This window comes from Salvelinus namaycush, chromosome 7 (assembly GCF_016432855.1).
Source record: "Salvelinus namaycush isolate Seneca chromosome 7, SaNama_1.0, whole genome shotgun sequence".
NCBI classification, from domain to species: domain Eukaryota; kingdom Metazoa; phylum Chordata; class Actinopteri; order Salmoniformes; family Salmonidae; genus Salvelinus; species Salvelinus namaycush.
In genome coordinates, this window is record NC_052313.1 from 5,095,558 (window position 1) to 5,114,720 (window position 19,163).

Genomic DNA, 19,163 nt, shown 5'->3' on the forward strand with positions numbered 1-19,163 from the left:
GGCTCCACTCTAGTTTCCACAGGCTATCTGGTAATCAAGCTACACTTTAGTCTCCACTGGCTATCTGGCCAACAGGCTCCATTCTAGTCTCCACTGGCTATCTGGCCAACAGGCTCCACTCTAGTCTCCACTGGCTATCTGACCAACAGGCTACACTCTAGTCTCCACTGGCTATCTGGTAAACAGGCTCCACTCTAGTCTCCACTGGCTATCTGGTAAACAGGCCCCACTCTAGTCTCCACTGGCTATCTGGTAAACAGGCCCCACTCTAGTCTCCACTGGCTATCTGGTAAACAGGCTCCACTCTAGTCTCCACTGGCTATCTGATAAACAGGTTCCACTCTAGTCTCCACCGGCTATCTGACCAACAGGCTACACTTTAGTCTCTACTGGCTATCTGACCAACAGGCTACACTTTAGTCTCTACTGGCTATCTGGTAAACAGGCTACACTTTAGTCTCTACTGGCTATCTGACCAACAGGCTACACTTTAGTCTCTACTGGCTATCTGACCAACAGGCTACACTTTAGTCTCTACTGGCTATCTGACCAACAGGCTACACTTTAGTCTCTACTGGCTATCTGACCAACAGGCTACACTTTAGTCTCTACTGGCTATCTGACCAACAGGCTACACTTTAGTCTCTACTGGCTATCTGACCAACAGGCTACACTTTAGTCTCCACTGGCTATCTGACCAACAGGCTACACTTTAGTCTCTACTGGCTATCTGACCAACAGGCTACACTTTAGTCTCCACTGGCTATCTGACCAACAGGCTACACTTTAGTCTCTACTGGCTATCTGACCAACAGGCTACACTTTAGTCTCTACTGGCTATCTGACCAACAGGCTACACTTTAGTCTCTACTGGCTATCTGACCAACAGGCTACACTTTAGTCTCCACTGGCTATCTGACCAACAGGCTACACTTTAGTCTCTACTGGCTATCTGACCAACAGGCTACACTTTAGTCTCTACTGGCTATCTGACCAACAGGCTACACTTTAGTCTCCACTGGCTATCTGGTAAACAGGCTCCACTCTAGTCTCCACTGGCTATCTGACCAACAGGCTACACTTTAGTCTCCACTGGCTATCTGACCAACAGGCTACACTTTAGTCTCTACTGGCTATCTGACCAACAGGCTACACTTTAGTCTCTACTGGCTATCTGACCAACAGGCTACACTTTAGTCTCTACTGGCTATCTGGTAAACAGGCTACACTTTAGTCTCTACTGGCTATCTGACCAACAGGCTCCACTCTAGTCTCCACTGGCTATCTGGTAAACAGGCTACACTTTAGTCTCTACTGGCTATCTGGTAAACAGGCTACACTTTAGTCTCTACTGGCTATCTGACCAACAGGCTACACTTTAGTCTCTACTGGCTATCTGACCAACAGGCTACACTTTAGTCTCTACTGGCTATCTGACCAACAGGCTACACTTTAGTCTCTACTGGCTATCTGACCAACAGGCTACACTTTAGTCTCTACTGGCTATCTGGTAAACAGGCTACACTTTAGTCTCTACTGGCTATTTGACCAACAGGCTACACTTTAGTCTCTACTGGCTATCTGACCAACAGGCTACACTTTAGTCTCTACTGGCTATCTGACCAACAGGCTACACTTTAGTCTCTACTGGCTATCTGGTAAACAGGCTACACTTTAGTCTCTACTGGCTATCTGGTAAACAGGCTACACTTTAGTCTCTACTGGCTATCTGGTAAACAGGCTACACTTTAGTCTCTACTGGCTATCTGACCAACAGGCTACACTTTAGTCTCTACTGGCTATCTGACCAACAGGCTACACTTTAGTCTTTAATGGCTATCTGGTAAACAGGCTACACTTTAGTCTCTACTGGCTATCTGACCAACAGGCTACACTTTAGTCTCTACTGGCTATCTGACCAACAGGCTACACTTTAGTCTCTACTGGCTATCTGACCAACAGGCTACACTTTAGTCTTTAATGGCTATCTGGTAAACAGGCTACACTTTAGTCTCTACTGGCTATCTGACCAACAGGCTACACTTTAGTCTCTACTGGCTATCTGACCAACAGGCTACACTTTAGTCTCCACTGGCTATCTGACCAACAGGCTACACTTTAGTCTCTACTGGCTATCTGGCCAACAGGCTACACTTTAGTCTCTACTGGCTATCTGGTAAACAGGCTACACTTTAGTCTCTACTGGCTATCTTGTAAACAGGCTACACTCTAGTCTCCACTGGCTATCTGGTAAACAGGCTACACTTTAGTCTCTACTGGCTATCTGGTAAACAGGCTACACTTTAGTCTCTACTGGCTATCTGACCAACAGGCTACACTTTAGTTTCCACAGGCTATCTGGTAATCAAGCTACACTTTAGTCTCCACTGGCTATCTGGCCAACAGGCTCCACTCTAGTCTCCACTGGCTATCTGGTAAACAGGCTCAACTCTAGTCTCCACTGGCTATCTGGTAAACAGGCTCCACTCTAGTTTCCACAGGCTATCTGGTAATCAAGCTACACTTTAGTCTCCACTGGCTATCTGGCCAACAGGCTCCACTCTAGTCTCCACTGGCTATCTGACCAACAGGCTACACTCTATTCTCCACTGGCTATCTGGTAAACAGGCTCCACTCCAGTTTCCACTGGCTATCTGGCCAACAGGCTCCACTCTAGTCTCCACTGGCTATCTGGTAAACAGGCTCCACTCTAGTTTCCACTGGCTATCTGGCCAACATGTTCCACTCTAGTCTCCACTGGCTATCTGGTAAACAGGCTCCACTCTAGTCTCCACTGGCTATCTGGTAAACAGGCTCCACTCTAGTCTCCACTGGCTATCTGATAAACAGGCTCCACTCTAGTCTCCACTGGCTATCTGACCAACAGGCTACACTCTAGCCTCCACTGGCTATCTGGTAAACAGGCTACACTCTAGTCTCCACTGGCTATCTGGTAAACAGGCTCCACTCTAGTTTCCACAGGCTATCTGGTAATCAAGCTACACTTTAGTCTCCACTGGCTATCTGGCCAACAGGCTCCACTCTAGTCTCCACTGGCTATCTGACCAACAGGCTACACTCTATTCTCCACTGGCTATCTGGTAAACAGGCTCCACTCTAGTTTCCACTGGCTATCTGGCCAACAGGCTCCACTCTAGTCTCCACTGGCTATCTGGTAAACAGGCTCCACTCTAGTTTCCACTGGCTATCTGGCCAACATGTTCCACTCTAGTCTCCACTGGCTATCTGGTAAACAGGCTCCACTCTAGTCTCCACTGGCTATCTGGTAAACAGGCTCCACTCTAGTCTCCACTGGCTATCTGATAAACAGGTTCCACTCTAGTCTCCACTGGCTATCTGGTAAACAGGCTACACTCTAGTCTCCACTGGCTATCTGGTAAACAGGCTACACTCTAGTCTCCACTGGCTATCTGGTAAACAGGCTCCACTCTAGTCTCCACTGGCTATCTGGTAAACAGGCCCCACTCTAGTCTCCACTGGCTATCTGGTAAACAGGCTCCACTCTAGTCTCCACTGGCTATCTGGTAAACAGACTACACTCTAGTCTCCACTGGCTATCTGACCAACAGGCTACACTTTAGTCTCCACTGGCTCTCTGACCAACAGGCTACACTTTAGTCTCCACTGGCTATCTGACCAACAGGCTACACTTTAGTCTCCACTGGCTATCTGACCAACAGGCTACACTTTAGTCTCTACTGGCTATTTGACCAACAGGCTACACTTTAGTCTCTACTGGCTATCTGGTAAACAGGCTACACTTTAGTCTCTACTGGCTATCTGGTAAACAGGCTACACTTTAGTCTCTACTGGCTATCTGACCAACAGGCTACACTTTAGTCTCTACTGGCTATCTGACCAACAGGCTACACTTTAGTCTCTACTGGCTATCTGACCAACAGGCTACACTTTAGTCTCTACTGGCTATCTGGTAAACAGGCTACACTTTAGTCTCTACTGGCTATCTGACCAACAGGCTACACTTTAGTCTCTACTGGCTATCTGACCAACAGGCTACACTTTAGTCTCTACTGGCTATCTGACCAACAGGCTACACTTTAGTCTCTACTGGCTATCTGACCAACAGGCTACACTCTAGTCTCCACTGGCTATCTGGTAAACAGGCTACACTCTAGTCTCCACTGGCTATCTGGTAAACAGGCTCCACTCTAGTCTCCACTGGCTATCTGGTAAACAGGCTACACTCTAGTCTCCACTGGCTATCTGGTAAACAGGCTACACTCTAGTCTCCACTGGCTATCTGGTAAACAGGCTCCACTCTAGTCTCCACTGGCTATCTGATAAACAGGCTCCACTCTAGTCTCCACTGGCTATCTGATAAACAGGCTCCACTCTAGTCAGTCTGTTCTGCTGATGTGTGTTTCTGGTGACGGTACTCTCTCTCCTACTCTTTACCTATCGACAGGGTTAATACCTGCCTGGCGCCCCATCAAAAATCTTTATCTTAACCCCTGTCTAACAATACCGCTACAGTGTGTGTTTTCAATGTCAACCTACAACATGATGGCAGCTTCAGGGAGAAAGGGTAGATGGAGGGAGGCGGGGGGGGGCAGTCATGTTACTGCTGCGAGTCACAATGTTGTAAATATCTGTGGTTAGGCCACTGATCAGGCACTCAGTAGGACTATGTTGTATTGTGTCTGGGAAGACATGTGGACACATTCAGGCCTCTCCTGTAATTTCATTAACATTTCGCTTTTTCATAATCGAGTCTTGAGTGTGAGCGTTTTTCCATTATTATTATTATTATTATTATTGTTGTTGCTCACTTGCAAGATTCATCGCAATGCTGACACAAGCAAACATGTATTCAATAACACCTGCATGCTTCACTGTGTTTCATACACTCTGCTCAATTAAGTAGTATCAGTCCCGTGACATGGCTATCCGATTGGGCACACACTGCTTGAAACAATGTTGTTTCCATGTCATTTCAATGAAATTACATTGAACCAAATGTGGAATAAACGTTGAATTGACATCTGCACCCAGTGGGATCTGTTTGTGGCTCATTATGATTCATTAGCTACTGGTACGTCTGGCTACAAAGGCATGGAGACCAGTTGGCAGAGGACGTAAATGGCTTGTTCAGTAGTAATGAGGTAGAAAGACAAAGGATATAAGAGATAATAGAGGAAAATATTTATTTCAATTAACAACAATTTCCTTGGAAACTAGGCATTGTTGTTGTCTTGTTTTTGTTTTTGCTAATAACATTAGTTTGCGGTCCGGTCCCTTATTGTCGATCAGAATTCCATTACTTTGGTGGTCAGAGACTTCAGTGCTTCAGGCAAGCTGGGTGTAAGCTCTACTCCGCTCGCATCATCGCACGGCTCTGCACCTGTCTATTTTGACAAATATACATATATTCAGACCTGTACAATGTATTATGTCTCCTCCGTCTCAAGGAGAACATACAACTGTTTGTCAGATATTCACCCCCCTTGGCGTTTTTCCTATTTTATTGCATTACAACCTGTAATTTAAATTGATTTGTATTTGTATTTCATGTAATGGACATACACAAAATAGTCCAAATTGGTGAAATGAAAAAATATATATTGTTTCCAAAAAAAAAAAAAAATTTAACCGCAAAAGCAAGGGGCACCACCAAGCAAGCAGCATCATGAAGACCAAGGAGCTCTCCAAACAGGTCAGGGACAAAGTTGTGGAGAAGTACAGATTAGGGTTTGGTTATAAAAAAATATCTGAAACTTTGAACATCCCACGGGGGACCATTAAATCCATTATTAAATTTTTTTAAGAATATGGCAGTTTTTTTGTATTATTTCTTGTTTGTTTCACAATACAACATATTTTGCATCTTCAAAGTGGTAGGCATGTCGTGTAAATCAAATGATACAAACCCCCCAAAAAATCTATTTTAATTCCAGGTTGTAAGGAAACAAAATAGGAAAAATGCCAGGTGAATACTTTCTCTACCACTAGGCTACCGGCCGCCTCATAGTTAAAATAGGAAACATGCCAGGTGAATACGTTCTCAAGCCACTGTAAGAAAGTGTGGGTGGAAGTTTGAAGTCTCAGACAAAAAAAGGTAAAAACCTGAGCATAGATTGTTCTTTGCTTTTTTTTGAGCACGTTAACCTGTCTGAGCAATTTGAGCACACAGCCCCCCTGGGTAATTTTATGAATACATATCCTCACGACTTCTAGCAGAGCAGCAGACAGTGGTTGACTCTCAAAACCTGCTTTAAGCAACAGCCCATTGAAAGTACCATACGAATACAAAACACTGCCTAACCACTATGAATATTTATTTTTAGGCATAGGAACAGAAAGAGACAGAGAACAAAGAGTTGGAGAGTGACAGAAGGAAAAAGAGAGAAAAAAGTGCCAAGGGGAGGAGCTCTAGAGAGAGTGCCCAGGGGAGGAGCTTTAGTGAGAGTGCCCAGGGGATGAGCTTTAGTGAGAGTGCCCAGGGGAGGAGCTTTAGAGAGAGTGCCCAGGGGAGGAGCTTTAGAGAGAGTGCCCAGGGGAGGAGCTTTAGAGAGAGTGCCCAGGGGAGGAGCTTTAGTGAGAGTGCCCAGGGGAGGAGCTTTAGTGAGAGTGCCCAGGGGAGGAGCTTTAGTGAGAGTGCCCAGGGGAGGAGCTTTAGTGAGAGTGCCCAGGGGATGAGCTTTAGAGAGAGTGCCCAGGGGAGGAGCTTTAGAGAGAGTGCCCAGGGGAGGAGCTTTAGAGAGAGTGCCCAGGGGAGGAGCTTTAGAGAGAGTGCCCAGGGGAGGAGCTTTAGAGAGAGTGCCCAGGGGAGGAGCTTTAGAGAGAGTGCCCAGGGGAGGAGCTCTAGAGAGAGTGCCCAGGGTGGAGCTCTAGAGAGAGTGCCCAGGGGAGGAGCTCTAGAGAGAGTGCCCAGGGTGGAGCTCTAGAGAGAGTGCCCAGGGGAGGAGCTCTAGAGAGAGTGCCCAGGGGAGGAGCTCTAGAGAGAGTGCCCAGGGGAGGAGCTCTAGAGAGAGTGCCCAGGGGAGGAGCTCTAGTGAGAGTGCCCAGTGGAGGAGCTTTAGTGAGGGGAGGGGAGAAGCTTTAGTGAGAGTGCCCAGGGGAGGAGCTCTAGTGAGAGTGCCCAGGGGAGGAGCTCTAGTGAGAGTGCCCAGGGGAGGAGCTTTAGTGAGAGTGCCCAGGGGAGGAGCTTTGACATTCAAATTTGATGAAATACACTTTACCTAGGTCCTCCCTCAGCACCTGGGCTGGGGCCAGGGTCTGATTTCCACACAACAGCGCCGACGGCCAAGAGACCCACGGGCCATGGTTCCGCACACGTACACACACGCGGCCTTAGAGACCCACGGGCCCACCGCCGGCCTCTTCATTAGGCGTATAATTTCTGCCTGATGATTAAAACGTCTCCGGTGTTGAGGAGACCTGAAGGTTACACCACAAAAGGCTCTCCTCTCTGTGGACAGAGAAGAGAAAGATAGCTGCCTCATCAGAATGTTAAGTAATACAGTTTAAGCAGCTGACAACCTCCCTGCATTTAACATTTTGGTTATGTATACTGAACAAAAATACACGCAACAATTTCAAAGATTTTACTGAGTTACAGTTCATATAAGAAAATCAGTCAACTTAAATAAATAAATTTGGCCCTAGTCTATAGATTTCACATGACTAGGCAGGGTCCACCCACTGGAGAGCCAGGCCCAGCCAATCAGAATGAGTTTTTACCCACAAAAAGCCTTTATTACAGACATAAATACTCCTCTGCAACCATGACTGGATAGGGGTACATCCTTGGGTGGGCCCTGGAGGGCATAGGCCCACCCACTCAGACGATCCTACAGGTGAAGAAGCCGGATGTGGAGGTCCTGGGCTGGCGTGGTTACACGTTGGACGTACAAGGCCAGTTGGACGTACTGACAAGTTCTCTAAAACGACGTTGGAGGCAGCTTATGGTAGAGAAATTAGCATTCAATTAGCTGGCAACAGCTCTGGTGGATATTCCTGCAGTCAGCATGCCAAATGCACGGTCCCTCAAAACTTGAGACATCTGTGGCATTGTGTTGTGTGACAAACATGCACATTTTAGTGCCCAACACAATGTGCAGCTGTGTAATGATCATGCTATTTAATCAGCTTCTTGATTTGCCACACATGTCAGGTGGATGGATTATCTTGGCAAAGAAGAAATGCTCACTAACAGGGATGTAAACAAATCTGTGCACAAAACTTGAGGGAACATTTCTGGGATTTTTTATTTCAGCTCATGAGACATGGGACCAACACTTTACATGTTGCGTTTATATTTTATTTCAGTGTAGCAGTCGCTCTCATCCAGGACGGGAGTCGGATCAGACAGACGGAAAGGTGTCTATTATCCATAACAGCAGCTAGTTGATTCTTCAGCTTGAGAATGTCCCCCGTCGCCGCCACCCAACAGCCTTCTGGGTAATGAGAAGCAAATCAGAGGAGCCTATGGAAAAGAATGACCGCGGCGTCGTTCATCACCCTGAAGTACTTTAGAGCATGGCGCACATAAATTCCTCTGACACTGCCACAACGCTACAGTGCTGCACGTTCCCCCACTGATAAGCCGCACCATAATAGGTTTAATAATGAGGGAGAAAGAGAGCGAGAGAGAGAGACAAACATCAAGAGAGAACCTCTTGGCCCTAATCGGTGGGTTGAAGGCCTGGAATCAGAGGATGAAGACTCAGCCGTGAGCTGAGAGCTCAGATCAAAAGTCGGCTGATTGGTTTAGGAGTTTTGTTCCTTACGAGTCGTCATATTTATCTGTTGGATCAGGCTAAGAGTCTTATAGCTGGCGCAGTGAGCCACTGTCGAGGGTGGAGAGATAAACACTGGCAGCTGTCACTAGAGTCTCTCACCACATTGTTAGTGTCAGTAATGGTGGGCTGGGCTGTCCCTGGCATGCTCTTTCCTCAACAATACCCTCCTTCCTGCTCCTAGTCAAATCAAATCAAATGTATTTATAAAGCCCTTCTTACATCAGCTGATACCTCAAAGTGCTGTACAGAAACCCAGCCTAAAACCCCAAACGGCAAGCAATGCAGGTGTAGAAGCACGGTGGCTAGGAAAAACTCCCTAGAAAGGCCAAAACCTAGGAAGAAACCTAGAGAGGAACCAGGCTATGAGGGGTGGCCAGTCCTCTTCTGGCTGTGCCGGGTGGAGATTATAACAGAACATGGCCAAGATGTTGTCAATTATTTTGGGAATGATGTATTCTAATATTGCTGCAAAGAGACATGGGTGGTGAGAGCTGAGTGACTATGACTCTACTCTCATCTCCAATGTAGTAATCACACTCCACGGGTGTTATTACTACCTCTGAGGGTTTAGAGTTTGAGGTAGTCACCTCATACAAGTACTTGGGATTATGGCTAGACGGTACACTGTCCTTCTCTCAGCACATATCAAAGCTGCAGGCTAAAATTAAATCTAGACTTGGTTTCCTCTATAGTAATCGCTCCTCTTTCACCCCAGCTGCCAAACTAACCCTGATTCAGATGACCATCCTACCCATGCTAGATTACGGAGACGTAGATTATAGATCGGCAGGTAAGGGTGCTCTCGAGCGGCTAGATGTTCTTTACCATTCGGCCATTAGATTTGCCACCAATGCTCCTAACACGGAACCCAAACCGGCTGCGCACATGCGCCATCGTGCATAAATATATTTTGTCCCCCCACACCAAACGCAATCACGACACGCAGGTTAAAATATCAAAACAAACTCTGAACCAATTACATTAATTTGGGGACAGGTCGAAAATCATTAAACATTTATGGCAATTTAACTAGCTAGCTTGCACTTGTTAGCTAATTTGTCCTGGGATATAAACATTGAGTTGTTATTTTACCTGAAATGCACAAGGTCCTCTACTCTGCCAATTAATCCACACATAAAACGGTCAACCGAATCGTTTCTAGTCATCTCTCCTCCTTCCTAGTCATCTCTGATTCCAGGCTTTTTCTTCTCTGGACTTTATATTGTGATTGGCAACTTTCATAAATCAGGTGCATTACCGCCATCGACCTCGTTCGTCATTCAGTCACCCACGTGGGTATAACCAATGAGGAGATGGCTCGTGGGTACCTGCTTCTATAAACCAATAAGGAGATGGGAGAGGCAGGACTTGCTGCTCGTTCTGCGTCACAAATAGAACTGACTTCTATTTTAGCCCTTGGCAACGCAGACGATCGTTGGCACGCGCGAGCAGTGTGGCTGCAATAATTGAATAATATAGATTTCTAAATTTATTTTGCAACGCTCGCGCACGCGATACGAGCGGTGTAGTCAGCCTATTATAGGACACATCACTGCACTCTATACTCCTCTATAAACTGGTCATCTCTGTATACCCGTCACAAGACCCACTGGTTGATGCTTATTTATAAAACTCTCTTAAGCCTCACTGCCCCCTATCTGAGATATCTACTGCAGCCCTCATCCTCCACATACAACACCCGTTCTGCCAGTCGTATTCTGTTAAAGGTCCCCAAAGCACACACATCCCTGAGTCGCTCATCTTTTCAGTTCGCTGCAGCTAGCGACTGGAACGAGCTGCAACAAACACTCAAACTGGACAGTTTTATCTCAATCTCTTTATTCAAAGACTCAAGCATGGACACTCTTACTGACAGTTGTGGCTGCTTTGTGTGATGTATTGTTGTCTCTACCTTCTTGCCCTTTGTGCTGTTGTCTGTGCTCAGTGATGTTTGTACCATGTTTTGTGCTGCTACCATGTTGTGCTGCTGCCATGTTGTTTTGCTACCATGTTGTTGTCATGTGTTGCTGCCATGCTGTGTTGTCGTGTGTTGCTGCCATGCTACGTTGTTGTCTTAGGTCTCTCTTTATGTAGTGTTGTCTCTCTTGTCGTGATGTGTGTTTTGTCCTATATTTATATTGTATTTTTTATTTTTTTATCCCAGGCCCCCGTCCCTGCAGGAGGCCTTTTGCCTTTTGGTAGGCTGTCATTGTAAATAAGAATTTGTTCTTAACTGAATTGCCTAGTTAAATAAAAGGAAAAATAAATACAATTAAATAAATAAATATGGACAAGGAGGCCTAGAGAAGCTACATTGACACCAATACATACATGATATGACACTGCACACACAGTCCCAGCAGGGGAGTAGGGTTACCTCAGACCGCCAGTGCTCCCCGTCCCACCACCACCTCCATTTCTCTGTTTCCTAGGATAGATAGAGATCAGTGTGTATGCAACACAATTGCAACCCTCTTGACTCTCTGTACCAAAATCAATGCACATCGATTTTATATTTAGACAGGAAGGGATTTTTGAGAGCTAGACATTCTTGGTGTCTGGTGCCATTGTCAGGATTAGAGATGCATACATTTTTTTTGTTACAGGTTTTTATGTTCCCAGTGATCACTGACTATTGACTATTATTACTGTATGTCGTCGTACTGTTATATAACAATTTTAGAAGTGTGGAAAGGAAAGTTCAACATGTTTATTGGAATGATTGACTTTCAGAGCACGTTCCTCTTTTAAAGGCTGTGTTTTATTTAAATGTTTTAACAAACATGTACCAGCTGTCCTGCTCCTTCACACTTTCTAAACAGCTGACATTATAGACAAACTCCGAGAAAGAGATGGAGAGACACCTACTGCCTTTCGTGAGGCAGCAACTCTCGTTTCCCTCCCCCTGGGACGACTATTCCACTCTGCGTGTTTCATTTAGTCTGGTTCTCTCTCTCTCTCTCTATCGTTCTCTCGTTTAGATAAATGTAACCTTACTACAATTACACTTCCTCTAGTGTGACAATTATAAATAAGTTATCTTGTATGGCAGAAGAAAGCAGAGGGACAATAATGAAGCAGACAGTTTTGTGGAAATCCTGTTGGAAAGTTGTTCTCCAGAGAATACCTACGTCTCTGTTTCTGTGTTGACCGTGTTCTTCTCAAGGTCTGTCACGCCCTGACATTAGTTATCTCTGTTTTCTTTATTATTTTGGTTAGGTCAGGGTGTGACGAGGGTGGGTATGCTTGTTTTTGTATTGTCTATGGTTTTCTGTATGTCTAGGGGTTTTGGTAGTCTAGGTATATGTCTATGGTGGCCTGAATTGGTTCAACAATCAGAGGCAGCTGTTTATCGTTGTCTCTGATTGGGGATCATATTTAGGTTGCCATTTTCCCTTTTGGTTTTGTGGGTTATTGATCTATGTTTAGTTGCCTGTCAGCACTATCCATATTAGCTTCACGGTTCGTTTTGTTTATTTTGTTCGTTTGTTCAGTGTTCGTTCTTTTAATAAAGAAGAATGTACGCATACCACGCTGCGCCTTGGTCTCCTCCTTACGACGGCCGTGACAAGTTCACTCTGCCCTTCAACTGCAAAAACACTTCATCTGACTATTTTTGTCTTCCCTTTCTCCCTCTTCCTTTCTTTCACTCCCACATGTAAGATCTGAGATTGAAAAAAGTACAATTGTACCAGCGTTGAATTTTTTTTTCCCTCTTCTCTTCTCTGTTCTTTTTTTCCTTCCTTTGACAGGTGCAAGTGTAACCTTCACGCCAACAGTTGCGTGTTTGACAAAGAGAAGCTAAATTGTGAGTGTGAGCACAACACCACGGGACCGGACTGTGGCCGCTGTAAGAGGAACTACCAGGGACGGACGTGGAGCGCAGGATCTTATCTTCCAATCCCCAAGGGCACGGCAAATACCTGTGAGTAACCAACACATACACACACGTGTGTATACACACACATACACACACAGCAATACACAAACATGAACAGATATATTCACACATGCACAGATGCAGATAGATGTGATATCTTGTGAACACATACAGTACCTACAGACACACACAGACACACACACGTAAACACACACATGCAAATGCACACACACACACATGCACAATATCTTTCCCACAAATTCACACACCTCATGGTGAACTGTACCAGTTTGACACATACAATGCAGCGGGATCTCTCTCTCTCTCTCTAACCAGCTGGTTCTCCTCTAACACTAGTCTCTTAACCAGCTGGTCTTCCTCTAACCCTAGTCTCTTAACCAGTTTTTCCTATTCTTACCCTAGTCTCCTAACCAGCTGGTCTTCCTCTAACCCACCTAACCAGCTGGTTCTCCTCTTACCCTAGTCTCTTAACCAGCTGGTCTTGCTCTAACCCACCTAACCAGCTGGTCCTCCTCTTACCCTAGTCTCTTAACCAGCTGGTCTTCCTCTAACCCACCTAACCAGCTGGTCCTCCTCTTACCCTAGTCTCTTAACCAGCTCGTCCTCCTCTAACCCTAGTCTCCTAACCAGCTGGTCCTCCTCTTACCCTAGTCTCTTAACCAGCTGGTCCTCCTCTAACCCACCTAACCAGCTGGTCCTCCTCTAACCCTAGTCTCCATCTCATCTCTTCATCCTGTTATTTCCAACCGTGGCCCCAATAATGGGAAATTGTGCAGTCAGGTTTCCAGTCAGTAACAGTGTATGTTCAGTCAGTCTTTCATGCATTTGTATTTGTACACTGCTTTTTGACAACAGCAAATGTCTATCCATTGTTCTTAACAGGTCACATATGAGCTGAGGGCCAGAGGGGTCGGTAGCCTTTACAGACGTGCTGCAATCGTTATTTGTGTGTGTGTGTGTGTGTGTGTGTGTGTGTGTGTGTGTGTGTGTGTGTGTGTGTGTGTGTGTGTGTGTGTGTGTGTGTGTGTGTGTGTGCGCGTGCTCTTTTAGGAGACTAGTCCAGATGGTGGCAGCTGCTTACTTCTGTAGCGCCCTCTTGGGGTTGTGGCGGTCATTACATTTGGTCAGCTGGTTATTGTCGTGCAAAAGACTGCCGGTTCTCACAGTAACCGACCATCAATTAACATGAACACGTTTAGCATCTCCAGTCCTTCAAGCATACAAGCTGCATACAAGCTGCATACAAGCTGCATACAAGCTCCATACAAGCTGCATACAAGCTGCATACAAGCTGCATACAAGCTGCATACAAGCTGCATACAAGCTGCATACAAGCTCCATACAAGCTGCATACAAGCTCCATACAAGCTGCATACAAGCTGCATACAAGCTGCATACAAGCTGCATACAAGCTCCATACAAGCTCCATACAAGCTCCATACAAGCTGCATACAAGCTGCATACAAGCTGCATACAAGCTCCATACAAGCTCCATACAAGCTGCATACAAGCTGCATACAAGCTGCATACAAGCTGCATACAAGCTGCATACAAGCTCCATACAAGCTCCATACAAGCTGCATACAAGCTGCATACAAGCTCCATACAGGCTGAATACAAGCTCCATACAAGCTCCATACAAGCTGCATACAAGCTGCATACAAGCTGCATACAAGCTGCATACAAGCTCCATACAAGCTGCATACAAGCTCCATACAAGCTGCATACAAGCTGCATACAAGCTCCATACAAGCTGCATACAAGCTCCATACAAGCTGCATACAAGCTGCATACAAGCTGCGTACAAGCTCCATACAAGCTGCATACAAGCTCCATACAGGCTGAATACAAGCTCCATACAAGCTGCATACAAGCTGCATACAAGCTGCATACAAGCTGCATACAAGCTGCATACAAGCTCCATACAAGCTGCATATAAGCTGCATACAAGCTGCATACAAGCTGCATACAAGCTGCATACAAGCTGCATACAAGCTCCATACAAGCTGCATACAAGCTGCATACAACCTGCTGATGCACGCCTTTGGAACATTACATAATATACACCATCATAATAAATCCATTTATTTTGTTCAGGTCTAAAGAAATATTATGATATGAAGAAAATGTATTTCAGAAGAACAGATTATGAGTTGGTCTACTGTATGTTATCTGGCTATGCTCCATGTTATAGGGCTGTAGGCCTGTTCCTTTATCAGACTAGATACTGTATGTTATCTGGCTATGCTCCATGTTATAGGGCTGTAGGCTTGTTCATTTATCAGACTAGATACTGTATGTTATCTGGCTATGCTCCTGTTATGGGGCTGTAGGCCTGTTCCTTTATCAGACTAGATACTGTATGTTATCTGGCTATGCTCCATGTTATAGGGCTGTAGGCCTGTTCATTTATCAGACTAGATACTGTATGTTATCTGGCTATGCTCCATGTTATAGGGCTGTAGGCCTGTTCATTTATCAGACTAGATACTGTATGTTATCTGGCTATGCTCCATGTTATAGGGCTGTAGGCCTGTTCATTTAGCAGACTAGATACTGTATGTTATCTGGCTATGCTCCATGTTATAGGGCTGTAGGCCTGTTCATTTATCAGACTAGATACTGTATGTTATCTGGCTATGCTCCATGTTATAGGGCTGTAGGCCTGTTCATTTATCAGACTAGATACTGTATGTTATCTGGCTATGCTCCATGTTATAGGGCTGTAGGCCTGTTCATTTATCAGACTAGATACTGTATGTTATCTGGCTATGCTCCATACCATAGGACTGTAGGTTTATTCATTTAGTTGACTAGATACTGTATGTTATCTGGCTATGCTCCATGTTATAGGGCTGTAGGCCTGTTCATTTATCAGACTAGATACTGTATGTTATCTGGCTATGCTCCATGTTATAGGGCTGTAGGCCTGTTCATTTATCAGACTAGATACTGTATGTTATCTGGCTATGCTCCATACCATAGGACTGTAGGTTTATTCATTTAGTTGACTAGATACTGTATGTTATCTGGCTATGCTCCATACCATAGGACTGTAGTTTATTCATTTAGTTGACTAGATACTGTATGTTATCTGGCTATGCTCCATACCATAGGGCTGTAGGTTTGTTCATTTAGCTGACAATATATGTTATCAGTCCTGTGTCATTTTTTTAAAAGTATATGATTTTATATTAATAATAATATAAATGAACTTAGCTGAATAAAATAGAAAGGATATGTTTCCAATTCCGGAGCGAGTGTGCATACGAAGTGGCTATATTGAGTGTAAAAGTGAAAATTTGAAAGAGGTCCTGTATGCTAGATTTAGCTGTCACGTATTTCTAGGAGTGGTGGGTGTAGAGTCAGGCGCAGAGAGCAAACTTCCAAAGAAATGTGTTTATTGCGCGTGGTCTAGCCAAACAAACAGGCAATGCCCATAGAACACGTATGTCTCCAAAACAGGGCAAGAACATACAACACAATACGCAGGCGAAAAAACCAACAGCACCACTGACAGTAGGGATAAGCCCGCACAACAGCAAGCGAGCACTAGAAGTTTAAATGGACCAAATAATGAACCAAAATGAGCAACAGGTGAAAACAATCAAGAGAAAACAAACAGAAAGGAAAAAGGGATCGGTGGCAGCTAGTAGACCGGTGACGACGACCGCCGAGCGCCGCCCGAACAGGAAGAGGAGCCACCTTCGGTGGAAGTCGGGACATTAGCGTTATTTGGCAACTTTAGATACAATTTAAAACATATATGGGCTGCATGATGCGACTATAGCTAATGGTGTTATTGACTATAGCTAATTGTTTTATTTACTATAGCTAATGCTGTTATTGACTATAGCTAATGGTGTTATTGACTATAGATAATGGTGTTATTGACTATAGATAATGGTGTTATTGACTAGATAATGGTGTTATTGACTGGATAATGGTGTTAATGACTATAGATAATGGTGGTATTGACTATAGCTAATTGTGTTATTGACTATAGCTAATTGTTTTATTTACTATAGCTAATGCTGTTATTGACTATAGCTAATGCTGTTATTGACTATAGCTAATGGTGTTATTGACTATAGATAATGGTGTTATTGACTATAGATAATGGTGTTATTGACTATAGATAATGGTGTTATTGACTATAGATAATGGTGTTATTGACTATAGATAATGGTGGTATTGACTATAGCTAATTGTGTTATTGACTATAGCTAATGGTGTTATTGACTATAGCTAATGGTGGTACTATAGATAATGGTGTTATTGACTATATATAATGGTGTTATTGACTATATATAATGGTGTTATTGACTATATATAATGGTGTTATTGACTATAGATAATGGTGTTATTGACTGTAGATAATTGTTTTATTTACTATTGCTAATGGTGTCATTGACTATAGCTAATGGCGTTATTGACTATAGATAATGGTGTTATTGACTATAGATAATGGTGGTATTGACTATAGATAATGGTGTTATTGACTATAGCTAATGGTGTTATTGACTATAGTTAATGGTGTTATTGACTATACATACTGGTGTTATTGACTATACATACTGGTGTTATTGACTATATATAATGGTGTTATTGACTATAGATAATGGTGTTATTGACTATAGCTAATGGTGTTATTGACTATAGCTAATGGTGTGATTGACTATAGCTAATGGTGTTATTGACTATAGTTAATGGTGTTACTATATATAATGGTGTTATTGACTATATATAATGGTGTTATTGACTATATATCATGGTGTTATTGACTATAGATAATGATGTTATTGACTATAGCTAATGGTGTTATTGACTATAGCTAATGGTGTGATTGACTATAGCTAATGGTGTTATTGACTATAGCTAATGGTCTTATTGACTATAGATAATGGTGTTATTGACTATAGCTAATGGTGTTATTGACTATAGCTAATGGTGTTATTGACTATAGCTAATGGTGTAATCAACAACAGCTAATGGTGTTATTGACTATAGCTAATGGTGTGATTGACTATAGCTAATGGTGTTATTAACTATAGATAATGGTGTAATCGACTATAGCTAATGGTGTTATTGACTATAGCTAATGGTGTTATTGACAATAGCTAATGGTGTTATTAACTATAGATAATGGTGTAATCGACTATAGCTAATGGTGTTATTGACTATAGCTAATGGTGTTATTGACTATAGCTAATGGTGTTATTGCCTATAGCTAATGGTGTTATTGCCTATAGCTAATGGTGTTATTGACTATAGTTAACGGTGTTATTGACTATAGCTAATGGTGTTATTGACTATAGCTAATGGTGTTATTGACTATAGATAATGGTGTTATTGACTATAGATAATGGTGTTATTGACTATAGCTAATATTAACTATAGCTTTTGGGGTTATTGACTATAGCTAATGGTGTTATAGACTATAGCTAATGGTGTTATTGACTATAGATAATGGTGTTATTGACTATAGCTAATGGTGTTATTGACTATAGCTAATGGTGTTATAGACTATAGCTAATGGTGTTATTGACTATAGATAATGGTGTTATTGACTATAGATAATGGTGTTATTGACTATAGCTAATGGTGTTATTGACTATAGCTAATGGTGTTATAGACTATAGCTAATGGTGTTATTAACTATAGCTAATGGGGTTATTGACTATAGCTAATGGTGTTATAGACTATAGCTAATGGTGTTATTGACTATAGATAATGGTGTTATTGACTATAGCTAATGGTGTTATTGACTATAGCTAATGGTGTTATTGACTATAGCTAATGGTCTTATTGACTATAGCTAATGGTCTTATTGACTATAGATAATGGTGTTATTGACTAGTTAATGGTGTTATTGACTATAGCCAATGGTGTTATTGACTATAGCTAATGGTGTTATTGACTATAGCTAATGGTGTTATTGACTATAGCTAATGGTGTTATTGACTATAGCTAATGGTCTTATTGACTATAGCTAATGGTCTTATTGACTATAGCTAATGGTGTTATTGACTATAGCTAATGGTGTTATTGACTATAGCTAATGGTGTTATTGACTATAGCTAATGGTGTTATTGACTATAGCTAATGGTGTTATTGACTATAGCTAATGGTGTTATTGACAATAGATAATGGTGTTATTGACTATAGCTAATGGTCTTATTGACTATAGTTAATGGTGTTATTGACTATAGATAATGGTGTTATTGACTATAGCTAATGGTGTTATTGACTATAGCTAATGGTGTTATTGACTATAGCTCATGGTGTTACTGACTATAGCTAATGGTGTTAAACATATATGGGCTGCATGATGTGACTATAGACTATAAAAGGCTTGTGCTCTGTTCCTCACCTCAGGCTGCACAGCTGTTCTCTCATCAAGTGATCATATTTTCACCCATTGAACTATTCTCAATTTAATCTTGTATTTTTGAATATGTAACATTTGTTTAGATTGA

At 43.1% G+C, this 19,163-nt stretch overlaps 1 protein-coding gene across 1 annotated transcript in view; it reads left to right on the plus strand.

Annotated features, from left to right (window-relative positions):
* LOC120050390 (netrin-G1-like) overlaps positions 1-19,163 on the plus strand; it is a 239,656-nt gene that overhangs the window by 135,058 nt on the left and 85,435 nt on the right. Inside the window, exon 3 of the mRNA XM_038996978.1 lies at positions 12,536-12,708. Coding sequence (XP_038852906.1) covers positions 12,536-12,708 — 173 coding nt within the window. The remainder of the gene's footprint in view (positions 1-12,535; positions 12,709-19,163) is intronic.